General features: G+C 33.7%; 1 protein-coding gene across 1 annotated transcript in view; it reads left to right on the forward strand.

The window, feature by feature from the left end:
• LSm3 (U6 snRNA-associated Sm-like protein LSm3) overlaps positions 1 to 18,501 on the forward strand; it is a 37,831-nt gene that overhangs the window by 11,675 nt on the left and 7,655 nt on the right. Inside the window, exons 2-3 of the mRNA XM_090403532.1 lie at positions 2,862 to 2,969; positions 17,440 to 17,535. Coding sequence (XP_090259658.1) covers positions 2,862 to 2,969; positions 17,440 to 17,535 — 204 coding nt within the window. The remainder of the gene's footprint in view (positions 1 to 2,861; positions 2,970 to 17,439; positions 17,536 to 18,501) is intronic.

An 18,501-nucleotide genomic window follows, 5' to 3' on the forward strand; every position in this document is an offset into this window, starting at 1 on the left:
TAAGTTCATCACTTAAAGTTTGCAGTACACCTGCTCTACATAAGCTTTTGACATTCCACGTTCCAAATCATAATCCTTTATTCCAAGCAACAGGTCTAGTTCCATCTTGTACAGTCCAATATTGAGACTTATTTGGTGCTTGGTTCCTAACAAGTAAATTTTTACAAGATGAGGTTGTCGGCCTCATGCTTAACCCCCCAACCTGGAGGACCAGGGTGTCTCTCTTAGTGTGGACCCTCACCTTTGACCAGTCCGGCTTGGGAGGCCCTACTGGTAAAATAACTACCACTAGCATTGCTCTCGCAGTCATTGGGACATTGCCACTACACCTTGTTGTGGCAAACCCTGATGCCACAACAAGGTGTAGGCCAGTGATGGTGAACCTTTTTATCCAGGTGTGTCAAACATCTTTTTATTTTTAAATATTGACGTTGTTGATGTGCCACTTGCATACATGCATTATAAATTTAACTACATAATCATTGATGGTGACTTATCCATATCATAATTAGACTATTTATATAAATTTAACTACATAATCATAGATGGTGACTTATACATATCATATTAGGCTATTTATTTAATAGGACATTGATATAAAATCTATGAATTCATATTATACAATTAATTTAATAAAGTGAAATTACAAACTTACATTACATTTAATGACTTTTCTGTTGCTGAGTACTGGAAGAAAGTTGCTTTATAGAAGGGCTATAGTGTGTACATTTTAATGCTACACAGGCAGCACTCATATCATTGCTCAATCTATTTCTCCCTTTCGATTTGATATTATTTAAGGCAGAAAATAGAGTTTCACAAGAGTATGTAGAAGAGAAAATTATTAGAAGAGCTTTAGCTCTAACTACAAAATAAAATAGAAATAGGTTAACTATAAAATATAATTCTTTCAATGAACCGAATATCAATACCGATATTTTTCAACATCACCTGAAAACCTCAAGTGTGTCAGTGCTGACACACGTGTCATAGGTTCGCCATCACTGGTGTAGGCCAATAATTATAAGTGATATTTACAAAGATAGATGATCCTAAGAAATCCCCGGATACTACGTAGGTCTATCTAATGATCTGGTTAGTATGATATTATAAATTAAATTAATTTTTTTTCTTGATGATAATATAAATTATAAATCGAATGGACAACAGCAGACTACCGAAAATATTATGCAAATATAAAATAAGTGGAAAAGAAGAATTGGAAGACCAAGAAAGAGATGGTATGAGACTGGAACTGGCCACCTGGTCTGAAATCCATGTTAGGAGGAAGAAGAATTTATAAATTATATAATTATTTTATAATCACTTTTATGGTTAACCTTTTCTTCAGTGAAACATAATGCTATTAGCGATTTAACATCACTATTTTGAATAATTCAGTTGTTTGCATGCACCTTGTAAAAAATGTTGTTCAGACCACTGATGACAGCTTGTTATTTTCAAACTGAAATATTTAGTAGTATATTTAATAAATAATACTACTTGTGATTACGTGTAGATAATTCATAAAACACAATTAACACTCAAATACAATTTAATAGAAAAAAATGTAAATAAAAAAATGCTAAATTGTTCAAAATAGCCACACAGTCATCTCTTTCTGCTTGTTCAGTGATATAAGGTTTCATATTCACAGCCATACACTTTTAGGTGTGCTGATTTGTTTGAAACAGATAACATGACTTCTCTATTTTTATTGGTGCATCCTAATTAGGTAAACAATTGCTGACTCGTACAGTTTTATGAAGTGAATCACTAAAAGTTGGCTTTTAATAATGGAAATTATTCAAATGGTCCAAAATCCCAAATCACATTTCTGTACATACTCCATGAGCGAAATCCCTTGATGTGTTACCACTGTACAATGCATCTTGTTATCTGGCATAACATGAGACAAAATATTGAATTGTTCTCTTTCTCTCTCTCTCTCTCTCTGAGTAACTGGAAACAAAAACAAATGAGTAATAACTCATTCCTCTACCATCCTGCTACCATTTCTCCACTTCTAATCATGTGAGAATTAGAAAAGCAACTGGTCAATAACCATACACTGTTCAACTCTAGACACACCAAATGAATTTATCATCATCCTTCACTCCATCCATCTATTTTCTTTGAAGCAGTTTCCCTGCATATCGTTTTTTTCCCCAATACATAGAAATTCCCAACTTTTTAAGACTCATATTAATACATTGCTTCTTTCTTCACTTGACCACACTATATATATATATATATATATATATATATATATATATATATATATATATATATGGGATTGAAAAAGTAATTCTGGCATAATATGTTCTGTAGTGGACATGTAGTTTCATTTTGCTCCAGTACAGACTTGTTGCTGATAGATGATATAAGTTTCACTCACTTAATCTTTGGTGGTGGGAGGATTCACAACTTTATGAAAAACCTGGACTAGTGGATTTAACCAAGATTTTCTTTTAATACATTCAAAAATAAAAAATAAAAATAAAAAATCAGATCACAGTAAGTGTTATCATGGTATGCAATCATTCATTACATACACTAGAAAATGATCGTGATAATTAATATATATTCAGTATATTTAGTTATTCTCAATTGTATTTAATTCATCTTAATTCAACATTAAATTATATTATGTTCAGGTTGATTCAGTTTCTTTGTAGACATTACTTTGCTGTATACTCTGTTTTGGTTCCATATTAATTGATAATACAGTATACTTTTTCATTCATTCATTTATTTATTTTTTTATATTTTTCATTAATTATATATTATGATTTTAAAATTATATTCATTATTAGTATTTTAAATGTTTATTTTTAATATTTAATTATTTTTGCTATAAGGTTGCAGCAAATGCAGTTGAAGAACCTTTAGATCTTATTCGTTTGAGCTTGGATGAGAGAATTTATGTGAAGATGAGAAATGAGAGAGAGCTCAGAGGTAGATTACATGTGAGTAATATAATACTGTAAATTCACAGTGACATTTATTTTCTTTTGCCTTGTTATGAATTTAATTTGTATTCAATCTACAGTAAACATGACTAGATGCCTCTCACAACCAAGCAATTTGGCATTTCGAATTTCATAAATTTAACGGTATGATTATTTATGCTCATTTAATGCTACCACTATCTGATACATCTATTGGTGCATATATTCTTTGACCAGTTTTTATATAAATCCCATACACAAAAGGTTGTAAATTTTATTTTATTTTTCTACCTTCACACTGAAATCAGTGCAAGATCTGGGTCTACACATGGAGCCATAAGAGATCTAAGTCCCAACATCATCCTGTGCTCTCCATCTCCAGACTTGGGGAATTGAGGAGTTATTCTGTGGTAAGTTTGCCATGCTGCCAGTTTACCCTGTGAGGCATGTAAAGAAATTATCTTATTCAGCCTGAGTGAGTTCACAGCTTAGCAAGTCCATATAACTGTGCTGACACCATACTCCTCTAAAAGATATACTTCTCGAGGTAAATTTTGGAATGATGTGGTGCTCTTGAAGTTTATGCTGAAAATCAAATCTTGGTTTTCAGCATAGTGGACAACTTTCTTATAATGGAGGATAGTAAGTGGTTTCCGAGTATTTAGATAGTTTTATATTGAAAACAGCTAACTCATCTTTACTCAGTACATTAGTATCATGAATGAGTTTAGGAATAATCCAGCAACCATGCTGGATTATCCCTACTGTTTATTAGAGAATAAACAGGAAACTTTTCAAGCCAGTAAGCAAGATGGCTTGTACTAGTTGATTAAATTCATCTGTTACCTATGGACATTATAAACATCCACATCTGCAATGGGATTTGAATCCATGCCCTTCTGGTTGAAATGCAGCTATGCTGTCCACTCAAAATTTGTCTGCTATGTAGAGAATGAGATACAAGTTTCATGGAGAAGAAACCTTGCCATTATTGTTTGAGACTGGCTAACCCATCTTTAGTTTAAAAGTTCATATAAATGCTCCTTGTATCTTAGGTACAATTAAAACCTAGGCCTTCAGTCACTACTGACTGCTTCAGAGTTGCTTAAAATTAATTTGTTTGTGCAAAGTAAGATAGGAACAGTGATAAAAGAAAGTCATAGACATTGTTCCATAAGTATTGAAATTATGAGGAAGCTTGCAAAATTTGAGCTAATATACTTATTAGCTCAATTTTGATATAATTGATATATCTACCTACCTATCCTCTTTGTGTCCTATAATGAAATCCATGTTCTACACTTAGCCCTGTCTCTTGCAACTAATTCTCTGCTCTCCAGCAATCTTTCTTTTTCTGTCATTCTTTGCCAAGTTAGTTTAAGCCTTCTCTTTATTTCCCTTCTGATATTTATGTCTAGCATATGTTCTGTATGAATGAATTAAGTTATGATTTAAGGTTATGATTTCTTTAAGCTATTCTTGAAATTTCTCCTCTGTTCATTCTCAGTACAGTTTCCATTTCCATACGTGTTTTATTTCACTGGATTTATTTTGTTTTGTCTGATGATGATGTTAAAACTGTCATCTACGTGATACTAATATTCCAGTTGTGATGAGATTCCATTTTATATCTCTCCTTGTAACTATTTTCATAATCCAGTCATTAATTGATTAAAAATTAGTCCAGACATTTATCATCCCTGTCTGGCACATGTTGTTATCTCAGATCATTCTGATGATGTTGTTGTGCAATAACAGAACTTTTAGTTTCTTTATACATTTTTTATTATTCTTGTATTTATTAGGATTTATCAGGAATCCTCTATAGTTTTTGTAATAATTGTTAAAATGTCTATCAATAGTGCTAAAATCAAGGAAAATTGATAAAATTTAGGTATAAGAAATTTCTAAATTTTATACTTTGTTCAGTGTTTCTCTTTAAAGAAAAAGTGTGATGTTTAGTACTTCCACCTGTTTTTTAAAACTACCTTGCTCAAACCCTAATATCTTTTCTGTTCACTTGAAATGCTGTTCATCACAATTTTACAAAAATTTGGTGGACTATTTTAAAGTCCACAAATTTAAGCCTTGATTTGGAATTAAGGTTATGATTGCTTTCTTTCAGTTATATGGATATCTTTTCATATGCTAAGTACATTATTAAAGATCACTTGCAATTTATCAGCAGCAATTTCTTTAGTGGTCTTAATCCTTTCTATTGCTGTGTTATCATTGCCACATGTGTTACCATCTTTCATCTTCTCCATTATGTTCTGTAGACTATCAATATCAGGGGTGCTTAAGGGTCAAAGCTGTATAACTGAGAGGAGACCTCCACATAGCCTTTAAAGGAATGCGGAGAACCGACCAGGGCTTCTGACCTAATGTCCAATCCTCACCTTCTCGTGGTGCACCCTGTTGGGTATCTACTTTGATACTGAACGAATGAGGATGGGCTGGCAATTTGGGATTTAGCCGACCAAATTGTATTCTTATTGGTTAAACCAAAATAAAAAATGATGGTACAACATGACAAAATTTCATGCCGGCTGGGGCGTCGCCCGGTTAAACAAGGCCCCCGTTGTTTTCGTCAGGGAACCAGGGCGAACAGCGAAAAGTCAGCTACTGGAACAAATCTGAAAACAAACCCCAACTCAACATCACCAGAGTTAAAGATCGGTACTATCAATGTAAGAAGCCTGAATGGCAAAGAAATGGAGCTAGCTGAGGAATTAGATAAGTACCAGATCGACATAATAGGGGTGACTGAAACAAAAAAGACCAAAACTGGTGAGATCTTTCTCAGCAATAAATACAAAATGTTATATTCAGGCAATAACAATCAAGGAAAAGAAGGAGTAGCCATAGTATTCAACACAAAATACGAGGCTAATCTTCTTGAATGGCAGTCAGTCTCAAGTAGAGTAATGTGGGCAAATATGAGAATGGGGAACTGGACAATGAGACTTATTTGTGCCTATGGTCCCACAGAAGGTTCTACTAAGGTAGAAGTGGAGGAATTTTTTGAGGCTTTAGAAAAAGCAACTGACACAATGAAAAAGGAAAAGTTGGTCCTTGTTGGGGATCTAAATAGTAGAGTAGGAAATGATTGTGAGACATACAAAAATATTTTGAGAAAATTTGGAGAAAAGAGCAAAGCTAATAATAATGGCAAATATCTGTTGGATTTCTGCTCAGGACATGGACTGGTTATTACTAACACCATGTTCCAACATAAAAATGTGCACAAATTCACATGGAGAGAAGAGGCTAGGAATAAGAAAAGTCTCATTGACTATGTTATTGTTGATAGTGATGTTTTCTCCCTGGTGCAGGACACCAGAGTGTACAGAGGATTTGAAATTGGAAGTGATCACTATTTAGTCTTGAGCAGGATAAAATTGAATTTCATATTGAAAAGAATAACATGTAAGAAAGTTTTAAAGCGAATAAAAGTTGAGCAGCTCTCAGATGTAAACTGTAGACTAAAATACAGAAATATTATTGAAAAGAAAATGAAAGAGTTTGAGAACAGGAATCAAACCTTGGAGATTCAGTGGCAAACTCTGAAGGAAACATTGATTGATTCTGCCAGAGAGGCATGTGGTGAGGTTGTGTGCAAAGATAAAAAAATCAGAACTCCCTGGTGGACACAGGAAGTTAAAGAGGCAGTGAAGGAAAAGAAGAAAGCATATCAAAAGTTCCTGGCAAATAAGTCAGCTTTTACTCTTACAGAATACAGAGACAAATGTAAGAAAGCTAAACAGTGTGTAAAACTAGCTAAACAAAAGTCATGGGAGGACTTTGGCAAGAATATAGAAAATAAATATCAAGAAGGTGGCAAAATGTTCTGGAGGTTGTTGAAGAAGCTTAGGAATGGAGGAAAGAGTGCTGTAAAAGGAATTAGAGATGATAAAGGTGAAATGAAAACAGGAGAAAAAGATATCCTTGAAGTATGGAGTAATTACTTTGAAAAACTGCTAAATGAAACAAGCAGTGATGACAGCACAGTGATAAAAAACACTGACCAGGCATGCAGTCAGGAATACATATCCATACTTGAAGTAGAAAAAGCCATCAAAGGCTTGAAATGTGGAAAGGCAGCAGGAGTAGATGATATTCGACCAGAAATGCTGAAGTATGGTGGTATAAGAGTCTTACAGTGGCTGCACTGCATAGTTCAGAAAGCCTGGACAGAGGGACGAATTCCCGATGATTGGAGTAGAGCTCTCATAGTACCCATATATAAAAAGGGAAATAAAACTGAATGTGAGAATTACAGAGGTATTTCCCTACTGAGTGTTCCTGGCAAGATCTATGCAAGTATACTTGAGAAACGGTTGAGAAGAATTGTGGAAGAAAAGCTTGGTGAAGAACAAGCTGGATTCAGGCCAAATAGAGGCTGTCAGGATCAGATCTTCACTTTATGACAAATAGTCGAGAAAGCATGGGAATATAATAAAGATCTGTATTTAAGTTTTGTCGATTTGGAAAAGGCATATGACAAGGTGCCAAGAGAGAAGCTATTCAATACGCTGCAGTTATATGGTGTCAATGGGGCATTATATCAAGCAATACTTAGTCTTTATTTGAGTTGTGAGTCAGCAGTTAGAATTGAAGGAAGTACAGGAAGATGGTTTAATGTTAAATCTGGTGTGAGACAACGATGTACATTATCCCCTCTGTTATTCATTATCTATATGGATCACATTATGAAGGAATGTGGTATTAAACCTGATATCAAAATTGGAGATGTTAATGTCAGCTCTTTGCTTTATGCGGATGATGTTATACTTCTAAATAAATCCGCTACAAGTCTGCAAGATTCTCTGACTAAATTGAATAGCTGTTGTAATAGATATGGTGTGAAGGTCAGCAATAAAAAGACAAAGACAATGAAAATAGGCAGAATCATTGAAAATGTCAACTGTGTTGTGAATGGAGAACCTGTGGAACAAGTAAAACATTTCAGCTACTTAGGCACAATTTTTACTGAAGATGGTAAACTAAATATAGAAATAGACAACAGAATCAGCAAAGCTGGTATGGTGGGAAGTCAATTGAATAAATTCATATGGAATAAGAAAGAAATTAGTTGGAACACTAAATTAGCTGTATACAAGACTGTGTTCAAACCAATTTTAACTTATGGATCTGAGAGCTGGGTCAGAAGTAAAACACTTGACCAAAGACTAGAAACCGCAGATATGAGAGTCCTGAGAAAGATTAGAGGTGTGAACAGATGGCATCAATGGCAATATCATATTAAAAATGAGGATATTAGGAAAGAACTTGACATTGTCAGCATCCAGGAATGCGTTAGCAGAGCTAATCTCAGATGGTATGGTCACTTAAATAGAATGGGAGAGGAAAGATTAGCAAAACAAGTGTTCTCTGCCAGGTTGGCAGGAAAACGACCCAGAGGAAGACCAAGATATAGGTGGATTGATACGGTACAAAGTGCCTTAGACGATAGAAATATAAGATCTGATAATGTTGGAGTCTTGACAAGTAACAGACTGATTTGGAGGAAAATTGTAGATAGGAAGTTAGTAATGATGTAATTTTTTCATGTAGTACTGTCATATCCTGTACACCCCTTGAGGGTACATGGCAGGAATTTGATGATGATGATGATGATGATGATGATGACTATCAATATAAGCATACAAATATTCTCCAATATTTTTATTTAATTAAATAAATGTAAACTTAAATATTCTGTTTTAAATTGCTCATATTTGTACTTTTTATCATAAAAAGGTACAAATATGAATGAACAAAAGCACAAATGAATTGTATTTTTTTTTTAAATAGTTATGCACTGTTAATATTATTATATTAACAGTGCACAACTATATATAAAAAAAAGAATTACAATTACGTGTGGCCTAATTTTTAATGAAATGAATTTGATTGATTGTAATTCAGTCTGGCCAAAATAAGTATCATAGTTTAATGTTTGTATATGTTTAAAATATGTCAGTTAAAAAGACTTAGTTAACCGAAAGTGTGAGATTTTACTGCTTTCAAGCAAAGCAGCATGAAAATAACATGTAATGGTGGCAGCTTGTCTCACTTTATAACTGAAGCAGAAACTGGAGTATGATGCGTGCTAGAGCCTGTGCAAGTGAAAAGAATATAGTAATTAGTAAAAAATGCTGAGAGATATAGAACTATGAGAAGTATAGATATGTAGAGATATGGAAGCATTTTTGGAACAAATTACAGCATAGCTCTCTAAACTTTCAAAATTCGTTTCACCCTTAGTGTCTCAGTAATTTTTTCATAGTGCCTCTAGGCCAAAAGAACAATACCTGACAGTTCTGTTTAGTAAGTAGTTAAGTCCCAATTACTTACTAAGTATTTGTGTCCTAAAAACTTAGTAGCTCCTCAAAAAAAAAAAAAAAAGTCTATTCAAACAGCTACTAAGTTTTTGCTGCAGCACCCCAGGGTGCCATGAGACACACTTTGGCAGTTAGAGGAAAGTTCCATTAGTAGTAGTAGTCATTCATAAAGAAAGACATTAAAAAGTTATTAGTTACAGCATTACAAATGTAACTGGAATAACAGTTGTGGGAGAAATTAAAAAAGCTTTGGAACTCAATAAATGAAGTTTCTTATGTGGAAGAAAAATGTTTATCAGATATTAAATGTTCCATTAGAATAGTGATGATTTAATGGTTGTTTTTGGAAAATAGATATGACTAGATTTTTTTTTAATGGTTGATTTATTTTTCCTTGGAAATACTTTGCATATTAAGAGGAAAAAGGAGTATTTCATGTAACTTTTTTTTTCTAGAAGTCTTTTAAGAAAGAATGCAAGAGCAAAATCTTCAATAATCATATTGAACATTTTGTTCTGTTTGAACATTGTATCGCTTAGGAAAGCTACAGTTATTTTCAAGACTTGCATAACAAAAAAGTAGTTTTCAGGATAAAGAACTATTTCTTTTTTAAATCAATCAAGACAAGCCTTATAAACTCAAAGAACTATTATGCTCATCTAGAGCAGGCTTTTACAAACATCCAAGCCCAAGGTGGGATTCGTACCCACAACCTGTTGATTGCAGAGCAGGTATGTTATCTACCCAGCCAACCAGGTTGGCTAGTTGGTTAACCGTCACTTTTATTAGAGAAGTTTAGATGAAATTAAGAAACTTAGAGGTCCTTTTTTCAGCTGGCATTTTTTGGGGCCAGATAAGATGCGATCTATTTATTTTTTATATTTTGAGAACTTCCAGCACACGGGACGTTCTGTTTGTCCATACAAGCCTTCTTAGATAAAGGCAATCTGGTTCTTGAAAGAATGTCTTAGGACCACAGTTATGCCTCTTAGACAATCACTGTGGGTTATTTTTCCTGATTAAACACTTGGGTTAGCTCACCTTTTAAAAAATGTGAATTGTGGCTCTAGCCAGATGGGAACCCACAATAAGCCCTTTATCGAACTCTGAAAGATTCCTTGTTTATCCCATTGTGATGATCACTGACCCGCAGCCATTTTAATTAGTTCCCTAGAATTCATGTTGATGCATGTGACCAAGTATTTCTCATATACACTGTGTAAGTTACATTTACATACATCGGTATAAAGGTTTCTAATTCAGTGGCAAGTATGTGTATATCACTGCTTATAAACATCTGAAACATCCAGATGTCATGAAAAAAGCTTGTCATTAATTTCTTTGGTCCAGATGAGGTTGTTAGTTTTTATTTTCCTTGTGTTATATGTCTAAAATAACAGAATGCTACACTTATTAGCTTTTAGCACCATGATTTCTTAAAGCTTCCTTTAAAGCAGATAGTCTAGAATTTTATTTATTCATTTTGGTAATCCCCACATACAAGAGAGCATTACCCCATCACCACTATAGATGGGCATAAGAAGAGGTGGAAAAGAATAAAAGTTATGAATCAGAGGCATAAGAACCAAGGCTTATTTTAATGAATCATGTGAATCATACATCAAGTAGTTCAGATCCCGCAAAGGTAGATTATAGAAAGCAGTTTGTCAATTGGTAATGCATAAAAATTATTGGAAGACTGGAAAATGTTATGTACTGATTCACCTGTTCAAATGATTTAAGAAAAATTAATCTGCCACTCATCATCATCATAACTAATTATGGGTATAGATATGGAGCCAATATCCTTTTTTGAGGTCTACCCTGCCTTCTCTTTCCAATTGGCTTATATTTTAGTATTTGTTTAGGATGTCGGGTGTTGGCCATTCGGTTTACGTGGTCAATCCATTTTTGTTTATAATTGTTTAGTTTTTCTTCTATTGATTATGTTTTTAAATCTTTTAAAATGTCTTCGTTCCTTTTTTGATCTAATAATGTGTATTTTGCAGTTGTTCTCATAAATCTCATTTCACTTGTTTTTATTCTTTGTTTATCTTGTTTGTTTATTGCTCAAATTTCACTGCCATATAATAATGTGGGCACTGCTAAAGTATTGTATATTTTCAAGCATGTTTCTTTGTTTCTTTTTGTACTATATTTGGGTTGAGTGTTCTATTTATCAGGCTATAATCTGTAAAAATTTTGAAGTTTTTAATTTTATATCTTTTTCTCCTTCATATGATATTTCACATCCAAGATAATCGAAAGTATTTATCTGTTCTATTATTTTATTATTAATAACTATTTTGCTTCTAACTGGAGTTTGTCTACAAAATGCCATTGTTTTAGTTTTATCTATGGAAATTTTCATTCCAAACTGTTCTATAATATTTAAATTATATATTGCTCTTTGTAAATTGTCTTCCTTATCTGATATTATCTGATCATCTGCAAATAATGGCGTATTTATTTTGTTATTCTGGGAAATTTCTATACCTTGATTGTTTAAGCTGTTCCACTGCATTAATATTTCATTAATGTAAATATTGAAAAGTGTTGGAGACAGAGGACATCCCTGTCTTACTCCTTGGTTTATAGATTGTTTTTCAGACAACTTTTCATTTATTTTTATTTCATTATTTTTATATATATTCAATATTAGGTATAGTAAGTCCACAGATTCAAGACCCTTCGACACTTTTGTGCATGTCAGAAAAAGGAGAATCCATTCCGATAATAGGGTAATCAATCCATATTGTGGGATGAGTGTTTATTATTACTTGTTGGAAAATTAACTTAACTTGGAAAATTAACTAAGCCAGCCTGGTCGGCCGAGTGGTTAGCATATCTGCTCTCCAGCCAAAAGGCTGTGGGTTCGAATCCCACCATGGGCATGGATGTTTGTGATTGTGTGTGAAAATACTAGTGGTGGTAGGAGTAGATGGCACTGGTGTAGATGATGACAGACACAGAGAGATGTAGAGTAGGTGCCCTCCATCGATGAGTCTTAGGACTCCCTGGAGGTGTTGTGTAGTAATAATAGTAATAACTTCTCTTTTATGATCATTGTAGTTTTTAAAGTGATAACTATTTTGATTGTATAACAGTTGGAAAATTTTACGTATAAAGCACGTAAATTCGCATGTTGGTGATCAATTCGTACATCGCCTTATTTCTTTCTCCCTTTCAACATGAATGGACTCTTCTTGGCAGCCTTCCAATGACAGCTCTCTATACTGTGGGCAGATTATATATTTATTCTTTGTAATATATCAAACAGTATATATCTTTTTACTTTGTCAATTGCTTTTTCGTAATATATAAACAAAATATGAGTTTCCAAATTAAATTTTCTTCTTTTTTCTATAAGTAGTTTTAAACAGAAAGCTGCATCCATTGTAGAGTGTCCTTTTCTAAATCCATTTTGACATTCTAATAATATTTTTTTACTGTATATTTTTAGTTTTTCACTAAGTATTCTGTTATATATTTTGTAGCATCTATTCAATAAACTAATACCTCTGTAGTTGGCAGGTTTTGTTTTATCCCCTTTTTTAAATATAGGTATTACTATGCTTGTATTCCATTCTGTTGGTATTTGTATATATTTTATTTAAAAATTTTAGTAATCTTTGATGAAATTTTTTTCCAGCAAATTTATACAGTTCAGAGTTTATCCCATCTTCTGCTGCTGATTTGCCATTTTTTATTTTATTTAAGTTGTCCTTTAATTCTTTCATTGTTATCATATCATTTAAAGTATTTTGTAGTTTCTGGTGTAATTATTTTTGATGCCAATATTATCCGTCCAAAGATCTGTAAAGTAATCCAAGAATTCTTTTACATCTAGTTCACAATTTATATTTTCAGTTTCTTTTATATCTGCATTCATATGTTTTAGTATTTTGTATGCACTGGATCTTATTTTGTATATGTCATTTTCTAGATATGATACAAATTTTTCCAAGCTTTCTCTGTGTCTCTTTCTGGTTTCTCTTTTGGCTGTTGTTCTTCTTTTATTATTATTATTATTTGTCACCTCCAGGGAGTCTAAAAACTCATTGAGGGAGGGTACATACTCTACAGCTCTCCATCTCCACACTCATTCCACCAACTACAACTAACTGCAACAACGCTAACACTATCTGCTGCCCACCACCACTAGTATTTACACAACCACAAACATCCATGCCCACGGTGGAATTCGAACCTGCAGCCTTTTGGCTGGAGAACAGATACACTAACCACTCGACCAGCAAGTTTCATCTTCTTGTTTTTTGCTACTTAATCATCTTTTAAAAGTCAGCTTTTTATTTTCAATTATTGTTTTTATTTCATTGTCCCATATATGTAATTTTTTATTTTTATGATATTTTTTGTGTGTTCGAACTTTCATATGCTGCTGATGCGATAATTTCTTTTATATTATTCCATTCTTTCTCAATGTCTTCATTTTCTTTTATTTTTTCTAAGTAGTTATTAATCCTCTGTTGGTATAAATTTCTTATACTTGAATCATTTAGTAGTCTTACTCTGTAATTAGATTTTGTTTCTCTAGTTCGTTTATTTTTTTGTAGCCAGTTTGGTGGAAATCTTAGTTTTGCCTGTACTAAATGGTGATCTGTGTCAATTTCTAGCCCTCTTCTAACTTTAATGTCTAGGAAGAGGTTTGCTGCTTTTTCATTTGCTATAAAGTAGTCTGTTATTGATTTTTGTCCTCTTGCACACTATGTATATTTATGTATATTTTTATGTTTGTAAGATGTATTCATTATATTTAAATTATTACATATTGTATAATCAATGAGTCGCTTTCCATTTTTGTTTACTGGTGGCTCTCCAAATTTTTGTATATTATTGTTAATTTTTTTCATTCCTATTCTGGCATTAAGATCTCCAGCTATAATTATATGGTCTGTTTTATTTAATTTTTCATATATTCCTTGTAACTCTTTATAAAAGTAATCATTTTCGTCTTCTTTCCCTTCTTCAGGGGCATACACTCCAACAACTGTTATATTTTCTTTATTTAATTTTAATCGCACTTCTAATATTCTTTCATTCCAGTATGTATAATGAGTTATTTTTGCTTTAATTGATTTATGGATCCAAATCATTATATCAGCTTTTGCATGTATTTGTTTGTCCACTCCACTATATACGATATTGTAGTTAGCTGTTTCTTTTGTTCCTTTAAGTTTCTTTTTTGTTTCTGTAAGAACTGCAATTTCTATATTTTTGTCATTTAAAATTTTATCTAATTCTTCTTCTTTATGTGCTATGCTTCTAATGTTCCGTGTAGCATATTTCATCACGTTTTTCTTTTTCCAGTTTCCTAACCTTTTCCAGTTTGCAGTCATTTCCCATGTTTTCTGTCCAATTTGGATTTCGTTGAGACTTGAAAGTAATATGTGTTTCCCTATGTCAAGTGACTAGCATGACGATAGGTATCCTAGTGATGGGGTTGCCGCCTTAAGACAACTAGGCTTGCCTTTTTTTTTTACTAGATAGTGAAAACTACAGTTCAAGAGGAAAGAGTCACCCCCTCGCCCTCGAATTGCTTTAATAGCACTGGGGGGAGGAGTAAGAAGTAAGAGAGAGTAGAGGGAAAGAAGAGTAGAAGACCAGTCTCCAGATATGATATACCAAGTGTATATTGTACGAAGTAAGATCAAGTCTGTCACTGGTTTCCATAAATTTAAGGAACAAAGAGAATACTTACAATAATCAAAACTAAATTTTTATACAATTCAGTGAAAAGCAATATGATATGAGATATTAAAGAAACACCCACAAAAATTGAAAATAAAATTGAATAACAATTGGGTACATGAAAACAGCCTAAACAAGAGGTCAGAATGAAATTGTCAAAGTTTGTCAGTAAAGAATGTGGGCACCCCCCCCCCCCTTCACAGCAATGCAGCATTTTACAGTGATGTTTCATACTTTTTCAAATTAAGTGGATATTGAATCCAACATTACTTCAGAGCCGAGGAGAAACTACAAGAGTTTCGTGCCGAATATATAGAAACTATAAAAGTTTTGGCGGGTACAGGCATAAGCAAAACTTTCATGGTAGGGGCAACTCATAGTAAAGGTGGAGTAAGCCCTAATCACTATCTTTAGTATTTCTCATAATGTAAAACACATCTCCTAGGAGATGTATGATATTATACATTATGGGGGGGGGGTACTACCTAGACCAGTTTCGACCTTATTTGAGGTCTCGTCAGTGGGAGCCAGACCCAGAATGTAAATACTCAGGTTAGAGTGATGCAGAACTTATACTTTACTGTACGAGTTGCTAAAAAAGGTGTCACATTATGAAAGGCACCGAGAATTACTGAAAATAAAGAGCCAAAAGGCTTTACTTCGGCGATGTAAAATGATTCAAATTAAGTGGATATTGAATCCAACATTACTTCAGAGCCGAGTAGAGAAACTACAAGAGTTTCATTCTGAATATATAGAAACTATAAAAGTTTCAGCGGGGTACAAGCGTAAGCAAAACTTTCATGACAGGGGCAACGCGTAGTAAAGGTGGAGTAAGTTTGATCATTATTTTTAGTATTTCCCATAATGTAAAACACATCTCAAGCAAAACTTTCATCCCTAGGAGATGTGCTTTACATAATGGGAAATATTAAAGATAGTGATCAGAGCTTACTCCACCTTTACTACGAGTTGCCCCGTCATGAAAGTTTTGCTTACACTTGTACCTGCCGAAACTTTTATAGTTTCTATGTATTCGGCATGAAACCCTTCTAGTTTCTCTACTTGGCTCTGAAGTAATGTTGGATTCAATATCCACTTAATTTGAATAATTTTACAAAGCCGAACTGAAGCCTTTTGGCTCTTTATTTTCAGTAATGTTTCATACTGTTTATAATGGTGTACAGGAACTCAGTTGGTAATAATAACCATTGTTCCTGCAAAGCTCTCCTAAATTCTTCATGGTTTTTGGGAGGAGGAGGGTTGAGAGCAGCAAGACATCTACCTAGAGCATCTCAGACATGCTCAATAGGATTCAGGAGATCTGGTTTGCCAGTTCATATGAATGATAGTCTTTTCTTGAAGATATTGGCCCACTCAATGAGGATAAGCATTATTGTCTTATCAGATAAATATCTCCCCTACTGTATCTGTATGGATAAACATAGGGGTCAAGGACCTTATCTCTGTATAAGTTGCACCATTCATGATTCCATTTGGAAGCACATACAGGTTGGTGTGTCCACCCAATGAGATACAATGTGTCCCTTTTTCATCACACTACCTCCACCATAAGTGTCCCATCATGGATATTAGAGGGATAATGTGTTTCTTGTTCTCTCCAAATCAGCATATGCCTAGTTTCTCTTTATAGGGTTAAATCAGGACTCATCTGTAAACAGTAGTGAACCACATTGGGTTTCGGTTCAGTTGATGTGGAGCCTCATGCATTTCAAACATTCTCCCCTGTGGCATGGGAATAGGGGGCATGCAGACCACCAGTCACCTAGTATACAGAGACCACCTTTGTGAAACCTTCTGTGCACAGTGGAAGCAGATACCAATGTTCCTGTAGCCAACATGAGATCAGATTGTAACTGATTCTGGGTAGCACTTGTGTTTCATCAAGCAGATAATCAGAGATGTTGGTAATCCACTGTGGTTGTAGCCTGTGACCTTCCTTCACTGTATCTCCAGGATGCTGTTTGTGACTATTGGAATTGGTTCCATAGTTTGTGAACCACATAATTACTCGCATGCAACCATCTGGCTACCTCTGCCTGACTTTGGCTTGCCTGTAGTCTTCCAATGGCTTGCCACCTGAATGAATTACTTAAATGATGCCTTGAGCCATATCACAAAATGTTTTGTTTTCAGTCCAGCATGAAATGGAAAATACATTCCAAAACACCTGCTTTTATTATGTAGCTTATTTGTATATACTGTTGACAGCGGCACTCATTTGTATGCAATAACCAGACTCTCTGCCACTTTTTACATAACGTACCTGACTTTCATATGCTCCCACCTCATCGATTTGTTGCAGTTTTTTTTTTTTTTTCTATGTTCCTCAGTTTATGGAAACCTTCAGTACTAATTACACTGATTACAGAGTTCAATAATAAATACATTTTTTTTTTTTTTTTAAGGCTTATGATCAGCATTTGAACATGATTCTTGGTGATGTTGAAGAAACAGTAACAACAATTGAAATTGATGAGGAAACTTATGAAGAAGTATATAAGGTATGTTAACAAATTTTGGAATATTTTCAGACATTTACCTTCTGCATTCCTATTAATTAGTTGTTACTCCTTTGTTATCTTTATTTCACTTAGGTTTGAAATTTGAAATTGGGTGTTTCATTATTTTGAAGTATTTACAGTATCAGGCTTTTATATGTTTCTTGCCAGTCGATTTCATTTTCATCACTAATCTGGAAAAGAATTGTAAGTACAAATCTTAGTTATTGTGGAAAGATTGAATTATCACAAATATTTATGCATGTCTGTAGGTGGGAGATGAAATTCATCCCCTGATGTTGAGACCACATCCCGTTTGTTTGGAGACCTGAAGTGCACTAAAACATTGTTTGGGCTCGAAAGCAGGATTTTTGGATATCATCATCAAATTACTGACATGTACACTCAAAGAGTGTACAGGATATGATAGTACTACATGAAAAATTTACATCATTACTAACTTCCTATCTACAATTTTTCTCCAAATCAATCTATTACCTGTCAAGCTTCCAGCATTATCAGGTCTTATATTTCTATCTTCTAAGGCACATTTTACCATATCAATCCACCTATATCTTGGTCTTTTTTTTCCTGCCAACCTAGCAGAGAACACTTGTTTTGATAATCTTTCCTCTCCCATTCTGTTTAAGTGACCATAACACCTGAGATTAGCTCTGCTAACATATTCCTGGATGCTAACAATTTCAAGTTCTTTCCTAATATCCTCATTTTAATGTGATAATGCCATTGATGTCATCTATTAATACCCCTAATCTTGGTGAAGAACTGGGTTAGAAGTGTTTTACTTCTAACCCAGCTCTCAGATCCATAAGTTAAAATTGGTTTGAACACTGTCTTGCATACAGCTAATTTAGTGTTTTGACTACTTTCTCTCTTATTCCATATAAATTTATTCAGTTGACTTCCTACCATACCAGCTTTGTTGATCCTGTTGTCTATTTCCATATT

The sequence above is a fragment of the Typopeltis vanoorti genome, chromosome 2 (genome assembly GCF_054136105.1).
Source record: "Typopeltis vanoorti isolate ZY-2024b chromosome 2, IOZ_Tvanoo_1.0, whole genome shotgun sequence".
NCBI lineage: Eukaryota > Metazoa > Arthropoda > Arachnida > Uropygi > Thelyphonidae > Typopeltis > Typopeltis vanoorti.